The sequence below is a fragment of the Procambarus clarkii genome, chromosome 13, assembly GCF_040958095.1.
Source record: "Procambarus clarkii isolate CNS0578487 chromosome 13, FALCON_Pclarkii_2.0, whole genome shotgun sequence".
NCBI lineage: Eukaryota > Metazoa > Arthropoda > Malacostraca > Decapoda > Cambaridae > Procambarus > Procambarus clarkii.
Genome location: NC_091162.1, coordinates 38,111,560 through 38,128,801, shown reverse-complemented (window position 1 = coordinate 38,128,801; position 17,242 = coordinate 38,111,560). Strand labels below are relative to the sequence as shown.

Sequence of the window (17,242 nt, the reverse complement as noted above, 5' to 3'; positions counted from 1 at the left end):
AGTTTCCACCTGTGTCCCCTGGTGCGTGTGCTCCTTGTGATAAATAGCCTGTCTTTATCTACCCTATCAATCCCATTGAGAATCTTGAATGTGGTGATCATGTCCCCCGTAATTCTTCTGTCTTCCAGCGGTGTGTGTGTGTAAGGTGGGTGGAGGAGTAAGAGTAGAGGGCAGGCGTGGTAGTGAACAATTAGCCAGGGAGTCGACCGAGCCTGTGGTCATAACACCGCCGTCGCGCTCATATTCTCAAGGGTTAATTAATGGAGCCCCAGCTAGCGTATGGCCCAGGTGGGCCCCCCACCCCCACTTGTTCACCACAATGAAATGTGTCAAGTCAAACACGTGTATGGGGCAAGTAACACACTCACCAGACTAGCACACCTTCTCACAGCTTGAATAACACTTGCCTACAAGTATCAGTAGTATATTCTGAGCCAGATAGGCGCACTTAACAAACAATGGGGGGTACTTATCATACAATGGAATCAGAGGCGGGGAGCCAGATAGGCCCACTTATCGGACAAAAGGAATCAGAAGCGGGGTGACAGATAGACCCACCTCAAATTGTAGTCTACGGTGTGCCCCCACCACATGTCACTTACACTGTGTCATCTCCGTTTAAACACTACACTCATTATAAATATATAGGACTAATTAAGGATATATATATATTCGAACAAGTCTGAATGGCCCCTCCCTTATATGGGAGTATTTAAGGAGTATTAAATTATAAATCCTCCCCCTCCCCCAAAGGTTAAAAAAAACATCAAATAATTTATTAAATGCTTTATTAGGTAAAAACTACAAAATGTATAAGTAATTATGTTAGTTAATAATTGTAGTTTACAGAGTGCTCTTGCCATATTTCACTTACTACAGCTCTACCCCTCCCCTCCCTATCCCACACCCCCATCCTCGTCTGAGTAGAATTGTGACGATTCCTCATCAGTGAAGAGTGGGGGAAGGTCTTGAGCCCCATCCCCCCCCTCTCTTGGGGGGGTGGGGTGAGTTGGGTGGACACCTTTTGGCTGAGTTTCCTCCTCTCTCTCATCGGAAGTGTTCTGGAAAGAGATGGGGGAAATAATTTATAGTGATTAAAGGTTTTTTATATAATTATATATTTTATTAGAAAAATATTATATTTTTCTCTAAGAACAACTAGTACATACCTCTTCCCCTGCAGGAGCGGCCTTGTGTCCTCTACAGCAGGCGTCGTCAATTAGACTACGTAACAGCATCTTGTTTGGGGCAGACCCCCCACGTAGAATTACTACTCTACAAATGTGGACGGGTCCCAAGAACTGCACTGGAGAAAAACATAAGAGGTGAAATAGAGGATATACAAACTTTTTTTTTTTATTGAGGGAAATAAAACATAAAATAAATCTATTAGCAGAAAGATAGGGTAATACTAACCAGGTCCTTCAAGGACTTCAATCTTCCCCGCAGGTGTTTTTTGAGAGACACCTCCCATTTCGTAGGAGGAAGACAGTCTTCTGAGGGGGGTGGGTGGGGGAGAGGGGTTTTTATAGGAGGCTACACCCCTTGTTAGGTAGGTTGCCTAGCTAACAAAAATATTCTCTACACCACCTATAAGAACCAACCCCTATACCTCTACAAAATGTCCTAACACAATGATGTTTCATAGGAAAATATCGTCTTGCATAAGCAAGGGCTCGTTTATCATTTAATTTTAAAGTAATGCTTGAAAATACATTATGTAAGTAGTGTACTGTTGAAGGCAACCCCAGGTGGCTCACCCTATGAACGAACATGACGCAATACAGTCCACAGGCGAGAGTAAAATCACTCTGGAGTCTGTAGCGCATTCCAAACACCTTTCTTATTTTGTTAGTTTTAATAAATCCTTGAAAATGACGTCCGTAAGTAACTGGCGATATTGCATAACTATCAAAAAAAAAACATCCGATGATTAACTTTATCAACATAAATTCCTACCCAATGTCCCATAGTGATTCTGCTATTTGAAGGTAAAATATTAGTTATGAAAACAATAGGTTTTCTTGAAGATATATTTAAATGTTCTATCTCATCAGCATTATAACAACCTAGGTAGAGTGTTCGATCCCCTAGATTATTTTTTAAATTAATATTTATATCATAACAATTCATTATGTTTTTTTACGCTCGCACGTCACACAGAACAGTTCTCTGCCCATCGATGGACAGTACCCCGGTCGTTTCCCCAAACAGTAAAACCAGTCTGTTATATGTAACACCCCCACCAAATTCAAGCTCCATACGCAAGTTGCCAGATTTCTCCACAGGGAGGGAATCTTTTGTTTGAATGGTGGTTAAGTCAAAGGCGAATATTGATCTTCCCTTATTAAAAGAGTCATAGGCCAGTAGTGAATCACGCTCTAAGCCTAATGTCTTCAAAGTTTCATAATAAAGGCGGGAATAATGGTTATCGAAATCGCCACCAATTCGGTAAATTGCATTATTGTTCAAATACATAGCAATACTTTTCAGCTTTGCATTTTCAAAATATAATCCATTACCTTGGTGAAGACCGGCGAAATAATTCATTGGAACGATTATCATGTATATCTTGTGTGGAATTACTTGCGCCCATGGTTGATCAATTAAGAGACTAGTTTGATTCCCTGCTAGAACATATGTTTTAGAAATGGTTCTATTGAAAGTATAGGTTATGGGGTCGGGGGATGCTAACAGTGAGCTGTTTAAGGCCAGGTAAGCACTTGGGTAGGGGAACACCCGCGTCACCCATAACTTAGCATAATCCATATGCAGGCGATACTTAGAGCCATCGTCCACGCTTGTATTTAGGACCCAGGCATGGGGGGAGAGCTCCAATCTTAGTCGCATATCTATATTATCTAATATGTATTGGTCTAGGGATGATATATCCAATAGGAGGGGGAAACACATCGACAAACCTTTACTTTTTAAATCACCCATAAATTTTTTATCCTTGGCGGTTGCTCCAGTAAAATAAGTATTTGTAAACTCATTAGTGATTATACCGTCGTCATCTCTCCAGTCCCTACGAAAGCCTCCAATTCTCCCCAAGGAAGACATTTTTGATGGAGGCATGGAGGTAATTAATTTAATAAACGACCAATAATTAAAATTAGTATTTGTTTCAACTACCTGCTCTCCTAAAAACACCTGAACACCTTTAAACATGGTATTTGACAACCCATTCACAAATTCCACATGGTCATCCTCTTCCAATTTTGTGGTATCGTCATCTTTCGTTAAAGATACCTTAAAATCTATAACAATATTAGCTAGATCTAAGAAGGCGCCCTGGGTTCCAGGGATGCGGAATTCTAAGTAATTATCCCGCAAACGTTGATTAATGGGGAGGTTGACAGGTAGAACGTCTATTTGCTGCGTAGAGGCAATTGAACTCTCCACATTACGTATGCTGTTACTTCTAGGAAATTGGTCAATAATACTGGAACTATAATATTCTAGTGGTATTTTGACCCCAGCTCCGCTAGGCTCCCCCATGATCCCTCCGAAAGTTGAAGTATGACTGCTTACGTTAGCGAAAACACATCATTTTTATACCCAAGGCCTCGTTTACATTTTTTATTTTTATTTTTTCGCCTAGAGAGTCTTTTAATTTTACCTCCCATTACCAATTTCTTTCCCACACTCTTAAGAGCATCAATACCGTGAGTTCTCAGAGCACTTTTTACATCCCGTTTACCACTGCTTAAATCACCAAGGACATTTTTCCCAAAATCGATGGCGCTAGGTGTTACAGCTTTCATGAAAAATGGTATGGCCCGTCGAGCAATACCAGCCAAGGTCCCAAAGAAACCTCCACCAGATCTGAGATAAGGCGCTTGGAATGTGCGTATGTCATTCATCGCCCCCCCTCTCATCCCATGTCTCCTAGGGGGAGGTGCGAATATCTCCCCGAACTCCCCCTGGGAGGGTGGGTGGAACGGTATTCGCATTCTGAGGTCTCTTCCTATAATAACCTAAGTCGAGGCTAAACACTTCTTTATATATATGTTGCTATACCTTAGGGCGGATATGTAAGACCGCCGTAACCGACCTCCCATCTTCAAAACTAACCATTCGACCAAACTGATCTGTTATTTTAATGCTAACTTTCTCCAACGTGTTAGTGTTTAATGTTTTGTACACTAGAGGGTGAGCCCCTCTAGAATATGAGTCATGATAATTGATTGCATCTAAGATATTTACAATCTGCCCTCCGTATCGTTCAGGCTCGATGACGTCACTATAAATGAGTAAATAGTCACAACCCCCGTCAATGTCTGGGGGCGATAAGGCCACAGTCTTGGAGGCTGACGTAATGTCATCTGTTTTTGCTCGATAAATGGTGTATTTGCGACTGCTGTCAAAACCAAGTACATTAGCTATTCTGTGTTTAAATTGAAAGCTGAGAGAATTTAATGAGCCAGTACTTCCACTGTTAAGAGTTGAAGCTAGTAATACCCTCTCTACAGATTGGTCATAGGTGAGGATTGGTTCTTTATCTGAGAAGTATATTTTGAAATCATCCCTAAAGCTAAGCTGCATGTCGATTGTTATTTGTCGACTAACCACGTCTGTAATGAATTTGATGTTTCTTGATAATATGTTGGTTTTTGGGTGGAAGGTGTATATGAGGTGTTCTGGACTCTTAGAAAGAGTTCCACGTTTAAAAGTGGCATAGATATCTATACCAGAGTCCTCCTCATCTTTTATGATGGCATTAATTCGCCTGGGGAGGAGTATGTTGACTAAAGCCACTTCATGTTTAATGGAAGGGTTTAAATGTAGTGTTGGGATGGTGTTTGTAAATGCTGAACTCGTGTTGTTGTAAATATCTCCTTGATCGAGACTGGTAAGATATATGTAATGTTCTTCCCCCATTGTCCCGTTATGTACTGAAAGGCCAATATACAGGGGATGGGTTTTTGTAAGAAGGGAGAAAATAAACAACATAACTTATATTTTATTTTATTAAACTACTTAAAGAACTACAACAGGTGAAGATTCCCACACATTTTTTAAGAATAGTGATTAACCACTCCCCCCTCGCTACTACTACTGCTGGCTGCTGCTACCTCCACTGCTGCTTCCGCCGGGGCTACTGTAGCTGCCACTACCTCATCTTCTTTACTGGAGTGGTGGTTACAGCTTTCGTTGTTTTTTCGGGGGGGAGGATAACAGGAATATTTCCTGCGACTCTCCATCGAGGATGGAGTCGATACGGCGATTCGCCCCCGTTTCAAAGTCGAGGAGTGGCTCAATCCTCCGTTTAACTGAGGTTGACGTTGTAGGGGGCGGTGGAGAGGTGGCGGTGGAGGTGGAGCCGTATTCCTGAGAGTGTTTCTTCTTCCTGGGTGTGGCTGGTGGTGCTGGAGGAGTAGAACGAGAAGAGGTTCTTGGTGTGGTACCACCCTCTCCCACCACGGCGTCGAGCGTTATAGTAAGATTATCAGCACTTGGGTCGTCGAACGGGAGGGGTGCCACTGATGGGGTAACAGCGGCAGGTCGTTTGAGGATTACTAATTCTTTGTTGACTTTGGCGAGTTCTTGATGAAGAGACAGCAGCATGGGTCCAATGTCCTTGTGCCAGTTGACCATACCGTCGCGGGAAGCCCCTAAGCCGTAGGGTACCACTAGTCGAGCCATGGTTGGGGTTGCCGCCATTAAATTGCCCACCTTTGTTAGGCTCATCTTGAGCCAGTATCTCCTATTCTTGGCGGTATCCAGGGTGACATTAGTGACGTAGTGAGTGTCGGCGGAAGTCTGCACTTGTTCCTGGGCTATTGGGTTTGACTCGAAGGGGGCTCCTGCCCCGAATGCAGAAATCAACCCCACAAAAGTGGGCCTGAAGTAAAGGACGGGCTCCTCTATGAGATCTTGTCCGTCGGAGGGGAGAGGGGCTATCTTCACAACAATGTCCCCCGGGGTAGACCGACAACGAATTATTGCCCTATTGGCATTACCCAGTCCTTCACGTTCCACACGGGCGTAGGAGAACGTCTTCCAGATGACGGAAGCCAGTCCATAGGGTCGCACAACAGCAGCTGCCAGATCGTAGATGATGACGTCCCCCACCCCAAAGGCGTGGGAGTCAGTGATATCGTCGCTGACGGTCTTGATACAAGCCAGAGACATGGTGAGAGGGCGGGTGCTGGGGAGCTCGTCGTCGTCAACTGTAGTATAGTGTTCCAGGAGCGGCGGTGGGCGACCTTTAAATACACCTGTGACCCACCTGGGGGGAGAGGGGTGAAGGGGTGTGGGGTAGAGATCACCTTATGTGCCCATAGACACTCCGCCCAGACTCAAAGGCTGTAATCATATCACGATGTTGGAAGGTTAATTTTTCCATCTGCCAAATCTCTGTCTGGATCTCCTGAGATGAATACTCTTCATACCTTTTCACCGTTTCTCCAAATGACTTAAAAAACCGTTCTGGGGGAGCACTCAACACAAGACGGTCATAACAATCCCATAAGGCATATATCAATCTACTTTTGTGTTCGACAAACTTGTAGTAACGTTGAGTAGCAACCAAACGCTTCAATAGGGGAGATTTTTCTCCCTCCTCTACTGCTGCAGGTGGGGTAGAAGCTCTCTCCATGGTGGATACACAACTGAATATAAAGTCGTTTAAGATGTGCTTCATATAGGTTTTTTTTTCAATACGGTTCCCAATGGGGCCTCCTATGGATACCCCTACCCCCTTTTAACTGTGATCTGGCGCGAGAATTACGTATAAAGGATGGGTCTACACCGGCCACCTTCAGTAAAATCCTTACATCTGCCTTGTCACCCGTCCTAAATTGCCCCTTAGTAAAGGCTATAGTTTTAATTATATCTAAAATATTTAAATTTTGCACAGGCTTTAATAAATTCCCGCGACTATCCCATACCACCTGTTGACTGTTTTGTTCAAACATGTTCAATAATGTTTTGACGTGGGGAATTTCCCCTATTTTAAAATACACATTTATTAAGTTGTTCAGACTTGGGTTTTGGGGTGTGGTGGTGGTGGCTTTGTGGCGAGAGGGCCCAGCAACAGCTACCCGCATCTCAGGTGGTAGAATGGAATGTATCCTTTTTTTTATTTGTCTTTTTAAAGGGCGACGGTCGCACCTATCCCGCGTTTTTTGTTGAAAGAAGCCCGCGGCGGCGGGCACCTGCGCGGCGGCCGGCGCTGCGGGGGGGGCGGGCAATATCTTTTAAAGGTTGTCTGACCAGTCCCCCCTGTCTGGTAGGGCTATATCGTTCAAAGGAGCTACCGTGGCAACACCGTCCACAAGTTGTTGTTGCTGGAGGGGGTGTGGGGGGAGTGTCCACTCCCCCCACGCCATCATCACCACCGCTAGAGTCACAGCCAAGGTGCTTACAGCCGCCACCAACATTATTAGCCGAATTGTCCCATTTGCTTTCGTTTTTTAAAGAGAAGGACTTATTTCCACCTCTACCACTGGTGGAAGAGGGTGGAGCCACCTCATTAAGAGGTGATGGAGTACTCTCGTTTTTATTAAATAAATATTTTTCGGCAACGAGTCGTGGTACTAGGCAATATTCTTTCACCATTTTTTTTCTCTTCTTACGTAATTACTTAATTAGAGAGGAAATTAACGATACAGCCAAAGGTAACAGAGCTGCCAATATAGCACCACCTCTCCTAGAGGTTAAAATGATTTTCTTTTTGTACAATGGAGTTTTCTTACGCGCCACAGAACGAATGTCTTTCTGATACCTCTGTAGTCCATTAATTATCTGAGGTTGAACTGGGATGTTTCGTTTCAAAAAATTGGTAAAAATTTCACAAATTGATTCAATTTCCTGTCGTTTTAAAGCCTTGATTAGTTTATTCCGCTTCTTGGGTGATAAATTGTTTAATAAAAATAACAGTTGATGGTGTTTCTCTACGAGAGAGTCCTGATGAACTGTCATTTTTTTTTTTCAAAATTTGACGATGTCTTGAGCTTTAATCCAGCAATTGCTGGAATCTGGGTACCCTCTCCACTTGACGAAATATTCTCTGTGTCCTTTCGATGTCTTCCTAGACTGTAATATCGTTATGGGGAAATAGTCTGGAAGCGTTGTTGAAATCAATTCTTGCTCATAAAACATACCACTGATCGGCTCGTTGGTTAAATCTTTGACTTTATAGGTTGGAATTGGTTGTGTTCTATCGATATCAGACACTTGAAATATTTCTTCTGTATTTTGGGGCCAAAAGCCCTTGTGAAATGTATTCCTTCGCTTTGCTAGTCGTACATACTGCCCAACCTGCAGTTGTGGACTGATGGAAGTTATGGGGTGGTCATTGTTTAAATACATGACCTTAAACTGTCTTCGTATATCTTCAATGTTTTGCAACTTATGGATGGCATGTGGAGTATTTTTTAGTATTCTGTGGAAAGTGTGGTTGTATACATTCACAACTTTTGGAAGGATGTGAATGTATTGTAAAGAATTAGCCTGGGTCATATAATGATACAGTTTATGTTTTAAAGTTTTGATGGCCCGCTCCACTATACTAGATTTCATTTCCGAAAATACACTATATAACTTAATATTTTTCTTATTCAGATAATTTTGAACAGTCCTGTTGTAAAATTCTCTACCTCGGTCGGTGAATATTCGTCTTACCCCGTGAAACTGAGAGGTTTCCTCTAACACCTTCTTTAGGGCAGCTACCACATCCGTTGAATTTTTTGTTTTTAAAGTTTGAGTCTGCATTAGGCGAGAATAAACATCGACACAAATCAAAATATATTTTACACCACTATTGTATTTTTGTAAACTACAAAAGTCTCCCAAATCACAGGCAATTATGGTGCGGGGTTTAGGAGCTAATATTTTTCGCCGAGGAAATCTAACTAAATTTCTTCTGTGTAATGTGTAAGATCGTTCCCCACGGAGAAATTCCCTCACATCTGCAATACTGATGCTGGTGTCTTTAAGTCTGGCAGCCTTATACAATTTTTGAATTGATCCTGTGAAACCACCCGGGGTAGAAATGTCATTGTAGATGGAGGTAAGAATTGACCGTTTCTGCGTCGTTAAAGGCATTTTTTTTTTTTTTTTTTTTTGTTTTGTTCACATATGATAAACAATTTCACACTGGTCTTCATTGACAACCCCCGTTCGTAGTTGTAATGTCTCAGGAACTGTCAGATCAACCAATAAATAGCCATACTCTCTCTGGGATATTGCCCGTCGGTATATTTCGACGAAATTATTAATAGTTTTCCGCCCATATAACTGTCCACTTAAAATTTCAAGTTGGGTTATGTCTCTCTGCTTCATTAATATATAATGGGTACAATTCAGAGTTATTGTCCTAGCATATTTCCCCTGGGGAAACAAATTTTGACTAATTAGAATTACAGAAATATTATCGTGTCTGCCTCGGGTGAAGATATTGGCTATAATTGGACTCTGAATGGCTTCCAGGTATAAGTCATCAATTATATACAAAACTGACTCATTTGAAAAAGGATTCTTATACTGTAAAGGGTTAATCAGCCCTTGGGAGAGAGTAACCTTTTTTTGCAAAATGGGGTTCTTTGAAATAGGATGATCAGTATTATTTGCAGTTGACACTATAATTTTTGAGAATTTCCCGTGGTATTTAACACATAAATTTACCACCAGGCTAGTTTTCCCAGAATTGCTAAATCCAGCTACAAATATTCTCGCCGGTTGATGAAAAATATTAAGTTGGTCGTCTGTGGCAGAAGTACACTCCTCCATATTTTCCTCATAAATGATCCAATTACCTGTGGGACAGCCACTTATATATATATATATATATATATATATATATATATATATATATATATATATATATATATATATATATATATATATATATATATATGAGAGTGGGTGAGTGTGAGTGAGAGTGTGAGTGTGAGTGTGAGTGAGTGTGTGTGTGTGTGTGTGAGTGTGTGTGTGAGTGTGTGTGAGTGTGTGTGTGTGTGTGTGTGTGTGTGTGCGAGAGTGAGAGTGTGAGCATGTATTCACCCCAAGGAGCGCCACCCTCCTCAGGACAAAGGCGCCCCTACCTGGGTTTTTGGGGGCTCCCATTGAGATGACCTCCAGACGAGAGAAAAAAAAAAAGTTCTCTATAGCAAGTCTAATCCTTCTCTTTCACACAGGAGCTGTGAGATGTTGCATGTATTGTGTATTTACCCTCCTCAGACCATAAACAGCCTACCTGGGTTTTTTTTGCTCAACTCCCATAGAGATGACCGCCAGACGAGAAAAAAAGTTCCCCATAGCAACCCTAACCCTTCTCTTTCACACGACGGCGGGAGGGGTTGTGAGGTATTGTATGTGGCAACACCGCCCCCCTCTTGATCATCAAATATAAGGACACCACACGTCCCTCCTTCAGTTAGTTAGTATACATACAGTTTGTGTTGAAACCTTCCACTCCCCATCCCCGTCTAGACTAACATGTAAGTAAATTAATATCTATTTCATATTTGGAGATATATATATAAATATATATATATATATATATATATATATATATATATATATATATATATATATATATATATATATATATATATATATATATATATATATATATATATATATATATATATATATATATATATATATAAGAGAGAGTGGGGGTGTTTTGAGAGAGGGAGAATATATATATATATATATATAAATATATATAAGAGAAAGAGGGGTGTTTTGAGTGGGAGAGAATATATAATTATTTATTTTATATATTTTTTTTCCTAGGAGTGGGGTATAATGTCACTCCCAGGTGATATTTGCAACATTTGTGGTTGGAGCTCATCACCACAATTCGTGCATACAACTTATTGCTGCCTCCGCTGTGGGGAAGCTGTGTGTGTTCAATCTAGTGGAGTTCACAGGAGAACCTGTGGTGGAGGTAAGCCCTTATTTATTTATTTATTCGTATTTATTTCAAATGAGAAATATTGAGATGGTTTCCCCTATCTTCATGGGGGTGTGGGGACTGTGTGAGTGAGAGTGTGTATATTTATGAGTTATTTCCTTGTTAGGAGGTAAACATCACCGGCCTACCGGAGAGAGTGGTTTTGTATGCCTCATATGTGGTAGCGTCACCTCGAAGCCTCACCCCACTTTCACCTGCAGCAGTTGTGGGGTCACTTTGTGTGAGCACTTGACCTCTGAACATCTACAATCATGTCCCCAAGGTGAGTGAATAAACCCTCTCTCCAGTTTTATTATCTTAAGAAGCTTTCTTGAGGCGTTATGTCATGGGGTTTAGTAGAGTGTGATGGGTGTTGCCTTTTATTATTAATATTATTATTATTGTTATTATTATTATTATTATTATTATAATTATTATAATTATTATAATTATTTTTCAGGGGTGCTTCAGAGGCAGGTAAAGACATCTCAGGGGCAGGTAGGAGAGGAACTTCACCCCAAAGCCCAACGTAACAATAGCCCCTTAGGTGGTGGCGGGGGTAGACAGCCCTTTGAAAATGGGGGGGAGGAAGAGATGAGTGATGATGGTGGTGATGGTGATGATGATGGTGGTGGTGGTGGTGACATCCCTCAGGCAGGACCTAGTGGTCTTAGACCCCATGACAACAATCGAGATAGAGATGGAAATTCCTCAGAAGGGGAGGATGTTATAGACATCCCTCACTTAATTAATAGGGTGGGGGCCCTGGGCGATCTCTTTACTAGAATGGAATATTCCATCCCCCCAGCCTTTGCCACAGATCCTGTAGGTCTTCTAAGCAACTTTAGAGAACTATTCTCTAACGAAATAGAGAATTACATGAATTCTCTGGGGGGTCATGGCAATTTTACTTCATCATTCAAAATCCTCCTTGAAGTGAAGGTTACACTTTTAAAGCAACGTCTCACAGAAGATGATGACTATAGGGAACACTTCATAACGACACCTGCTAGGCTGGTAACTCTTGAGGAGGTGGGTGATCTTATTGATAGTTGGGTGGGTTATATGATTACACGTCTGGAGGATCTCCTTTCAGAAACAGAGGGGAGTGGTTTTATATTATTTAATGTTGATTTCCTCAAAATCGTTATCTGTAATGGTAGTGTAAGGTCAGTTTTGGGGGATTATGTCCCTTATCCCCCCTTTTTAAGGGGCCGACACGAGGTCTTCAACCCAAACCCAAATGGTAACAATGGAACATGCATTATTCAATGCATTGCCGCTTTTCGGGCGTCACAACAAGGATGGAAATGGAAACGTATAGGAAGACTTGTAGAGTCTCACTCTAGGGTTAGGAAAATGGTCAAATACGAGCAATTATCTTTCCCTCTCTCATGGGAGGATATCTCTAAATTGGAAAATAGGAATAAACTCTCCATTTTTTTGTATTCAATTCACAAACATACAGACGGTGCCTATCACGTCTCTCTTTGTCGTCGTGGTAGCAGACAGTACTCAGACATAGTTCCATTATTATTATTGGGGGAGTCTCATGTAAGTCTTATTAAAGACTTAAATAAATTTTTACGGAACTTTACCCGCAGCCACAGAACTTTATCCGTCATTGATAAATTTACTTATTTTGGGGGGGACAGCGTCACTCATTTCATGGAGCGAGTTGCCACCAAATGGGAAATAATCAGATCCACCCTACCCAAATATGAAATAGACATGTCTCTTGAGGATATGGTTCATTTTAGGAGACAGACTCACTGTCAGTTTTGTGAGGCGGTATTTACACCCACCAATTTCAAGGTTCAACATCATGATCACCTTAGGAAAAAACTCAATTATATTGGAGCTCTATGTAATTACTGCAACCTCCGCCACAAGAATGCTCTAGAGAGTTTAGTCCTAATTGCCCACAATATGTCTTATGACATGGGCTTAATTTTGAGGGAGTTTGCCATGGGTTCAAATATTAAGAGCAATATCCTCATGAGGCAGGGAACTAAATATCTTAAGGTAGAAATAGGCAACCTTAAATTTCTTGATTCACTGGCTTTTATTACGGGCAGTCTTTCGTCCCTAGCAAAGACCCACATTGATTCAGGCAGCCCCTTAACATTCACTCACTCAATGATAGAAGGTTTACCCGAAGAGAGTCACCACCTACTCTTAAAGGGTAAGCAGTTTTTCCCTTATGAATATGCCACAAAAATCAGCTGCTTTAATGATGCAACACTCCCCCCTATTGAAATGTTTTACAGCTCCCTAAACAAATCATCCATCACTTTGGAAGAATATAGACATTCTAAATTAGTATGGGAGGCTACGGGATGTGAGTCATTAAAGGATTATCTCCTTGTTAATTTAAGGTGTGATGTCGGTTTACTGGCTGACATTTTTACTCACCATAGAGTAATTCTAAATGATATATTTTCCTTAGAGATGACTCACTACTGTAGCCTTCCAGGCTACTCCTATGATTGCTTCTTGAAAAGTAGCAAAATATCGTTGGAGTTAAGTGCAGATGTGACGTTGCACAATCTCATATCACAAAACATACGAGGGGGTTTTACAACTGCAGTTAGGAGTTATGCCAGAGCTAACAACCGCTATGTCAACCCATCTTTTAACCCCCAGGAGGATAGGTCTTCTTTCTTACTATACCTTGATTTCAACTCCCTTTACGGGAGTTGTATGACTAAGAAATTACCCTATGGTGGTCTAAGAAGGTTGTCATCTGATGAGATGAACTCCTTCATTAGCGAAGGGAAGATAATGACAGAACAGCCATTCTCTTCTAACAAAGGGTACTGGCTATTAATTGACACCAAACATGTGAGACCTGAAATAGCTAGACTAACAGACGATCTACCCCTTTGTTTACACCATAGGGGAATAAGTATGGAGGATATCTCACCATTTAGTAGGGGACTTCTGGAAACAAACATCACACACCTCCCCAAAAAAAACAACAAGTTGGTAGGGGATCATCTCCCAAAGAAACATTATTTCATATCTCTACACCTCTTACAGTTATTTATTGAGATAGGTCTTGAAGTAGGGGCTATTCATGCCATTTATGAGTTCCACCAGTCTGATTTTATGGCAGAATTTGTTAACACCAACGTTAACAATAGAAATGCTTCCACCAGTAACGATAGGAAAACACTCTTCAAATTACTGACGAACAGTGTTTTTGGTAAAACACTACTGAACCCAGCCCGTTATGCCATTGACACCAAACTAGTGACTTCAGCTAGGGTCTTTTTACGAGAGGTGAAGAATCCTCGCTTTAAACGAGGATTCTTCACGAGGTGCATTTAGGTGACAATAAATTATTGTCTGTCAGTTCCAGACCATTCATTAAAATTACTCATCCTAATTACATTGGGTTCCAGATTCTTGAGCTAGCAAAATACAGTTTGTACCATTTTTGGTACAGGGTACTTAAGAACCACTATTCAGATAGGGCAGCACTGATATACAGCGATACAGACAGTTTCATCTTCAGTTTAATGACTGAAGATGTCTTTAACGAGATGGGGAAAGAACCCCTTAGATCATGGATCGATACCAGTAACTTCCCTGAAACTCACCCCTTGTATGATCCTTCTAAAAAGGGTGTTTTAGGTCTTTTAAAGTCAGAGGTTTCAGATAGACACATCCTTGAAGTTGTAGCTCTCAAGCCCAAAATGTATAGTTTGCTGTTGCACAACAATTCAAATTCCATTACTGCTAAGGGTATCCCCCGCGCTGTGCAAAGATCTTTAACTCATAGCCATTTTAAAGAAACCCTTCACAACAATTCAGTAGTAAATACTTTTCAATACTACCAAATTAGGAATTTAGGAGGGCAAATGGTCACCACCCATAATACTAAGAGGGGTTTAAGTGCATTTGATGATAAACGCTATTACCTAAATAAATACAAAAGCCTAGGCTATGGCCATCCAGACATACCACCTGACCCCCACCCATCCACCTCAACCCAAGGGGTGACCGCTGGAAGTGAAAGTGATGACGTCATCGAGCCACACGGTGAGGAAGGGCGACACCCTTCCAGTGAGAGTGAACGCTATGACGACAGTAGCCCCCTAGGAGAGGAAGTAGAACCACAACACCTCTTTCTCCCTCTGGATGATGACTCATCGTCATCATCACCCCAGGAGGGGGGGGAAGACCCCACAACAGACCTGTGGGCACGGAGGAGGGGTCTAGTTAGACAATATTATGGGGGGGAATTAGATTACGACTACGTTTAAGCCACTATGTACTTTTGTTAATATATTGTATAAAACAAGTGTTATTTCTTTTCACCCACTTTTATTTTGAGTATATATATATCCTATATAGCTCCGGACATATATGCACATAGTCCTGGAGGGGCCATTCAGACTTGTTAGAATATATATATATATATCCTTAATTAGTCCTATATTTATATAATGACTGTAGTGTTTAAACGGAGATACACAGTGTAAGTGAACTGTGGTGGGGCACACCGTAGACTACAATTTGAGGTGGGTCTATCTGTCACCCCGCCTCTGATTCCTTTGTCCGATAAGTGGGCCTATCTGGCTCCCCGCCTCTGATTCCATTGTCTGATAAGTACCCCCCATTGTTTGTTAAGTGCGCCTATCTGGCTCTAATCATACTACTAGTATCTCTGGAGGTTCGGCTGGTATAGGGATCTAGAAGTAAAGTGCAAAGTGTGTGGACAAAGACACGGACACACAGCACACACACACAGGGTGTGTGTGGTATAGTGTGAAAAAAAATAATAGTAGCAGTAGTAGAAACAGTTAATTGACAGTTGAGAGGCGGGCCGAAAGAGCAGAGCTCAACCCCCGCCAGCACAACTAGGTGAACTAGGTGAATACACTCGAAAATTATATCTTGGACTGTAATAAAATTGAGCCATTTAGAGATAAATCTAAACTCACGCTGTATAAAATGGAAAACCATCTTATTACTAAGGAGGAAATACCTGAAATTCTTGCACTGTATCTATCTTTCGCTTCCAGTAGATAAACGACATATGAGGTTAAGAAACAAGTAGTATATTGTGAAGACTAATAATAAACAGCAGCTCCCCTATGCCTCTGTAATATCTCCATTGCTCAAACAATTATGTATTAGCGATGAGACCTACCATTAATATATGATGTTTAACTGTAAATATATAGCTATCGAGAGGGAACTTTCACTGTAAGTAACTGACTTTATAATTATAAGGTGTGAAGGATAGATGAAATTGTTAATGTAATAGTCTCAGTTGAGGTCTGATAAAGACCTTTTGTGCCCTTTGTGCTTTTTGCGCTACCGCTGACAGGATGAGTATGGGGTGCACAATAAACTAGCTGCCCCTGGCGGGTATTATCGGGAGCCGCGATCATGGGCCATTATTGTCCAAACATTTACACACAAAAGCCACCATGATTGAGGAAAGATGTACAGGTTTCGTAAGAGGTTGCTTAAATACTTGTGAATCTTGGCTCATCACCACACAAGTTCTAAAGACACACCCCCGCTCCCTTCCATATTATTCACGGAATCGACCATTCCGTTAAAAATGCGACGTGTTAGTACAAATTAGAGCATGATAACATTGATGTTTGCTATGCGCCGGCTTCAGTAGGTCAGTTGCTTGGGCTCTTACGGTTGTGGCTAGGCAAAAAGGTTTCATTTTATACGGAGTGTCACACTGACAGAGCGGACTGGCCAGCTTGTCGGCCTCGCAACAAAAGTTGCTGGCCAAGAATAATCACCAAAAAACACCAGATTAGGTTATGCCTAAGTTCATAGGCATAGGAGAAAATGAAACATAGGAAAAAATGAAACTTCAGAAACTTCTTTCTACATAGGAAAAAATGAAACTTCAGAACGTTTTCATGTTTCAACACATTTTCAAGGAAAAAACTTGTTGAAAGTATGTTGAAACATGAAATCGGTCCGACTTTTCAGTTTTTCCTATCTGGTGTAGCGAGAAGATTATCCCAATAATATACTCGCTCCAATCGCGTCATTTATACGTTTTTTTCATCAAGTCCCTGTGGTGATCTTTGGTGTATTTAAATACTCCGAAATTACCATCTCTTTTAAGGGTCTGAGCAGGTGGTGGAGCGGGTTAAGGCGTACCTGTTATGCCAGTTGCTGGAAGGCTTCTGTGCTGGCTAGGGTTCGAGTCTCCTGGTGGGAAAGTGTTCTAAAGTTGTATACTTCACTCTCGTGTTTAGGAGAGTTGTGCCTTAAGCATAGACACTGTGTCTTCCCATATTAACAGGGACTTGATGAAATAAACGTATAAATGACCCCTCACTTGCT

The 17,242-nt window shown here is 41.4% G+C and overlaps 1 protein-coding gene and 1 long non-coding RNA gene across 2 annotated transcripts; one reads left to right on the top strand and one right to left on the bottom strand.

Moving 5' to 3' along the window:
* Nucleotides 1–425: 425 nt before the first annotated feature.
* LOC138364504 (uncharacterized) lies at nt 426–1,513 on the bottom strand. Its single transcript, XR_011228421.1, has 3 exons — nt 1,417–1,513; nt 1,170–1,306; nt 426–1,061 (listed from the first exon to the last, which is right to left on the bottom strand). It is a non-coding gene; the product is annotated as an uncharacterized lncRNA (long non-coding RNA).
* Nucleotides 1,514–10,769: 9,256 nt separating this feature from the next.
* Nucleotides 10,770–16,361, top strand: LOC138364468 (uncharacterized). The gene is made up of 4 exons (XM_069324109.1): nt 10,770–10,903; nt 11,037–11,192; nt 11,370–12,529; nt 16,251–16,361. Exons 3-4 carry the CDS (start codon nt 11,504–11,506, stop codon nt 16,359–16,361), a joined length of 1,137 nt encoding a protein of 378 aa, XP_069180210.1. The 5' UTR covers nt 10,770–10,903; nt 11,037–11,192; nt 11,370–11,503.
* The last annotated feature ends 881 nt before the right edge of the window (nt 16,362–17,242 follow it).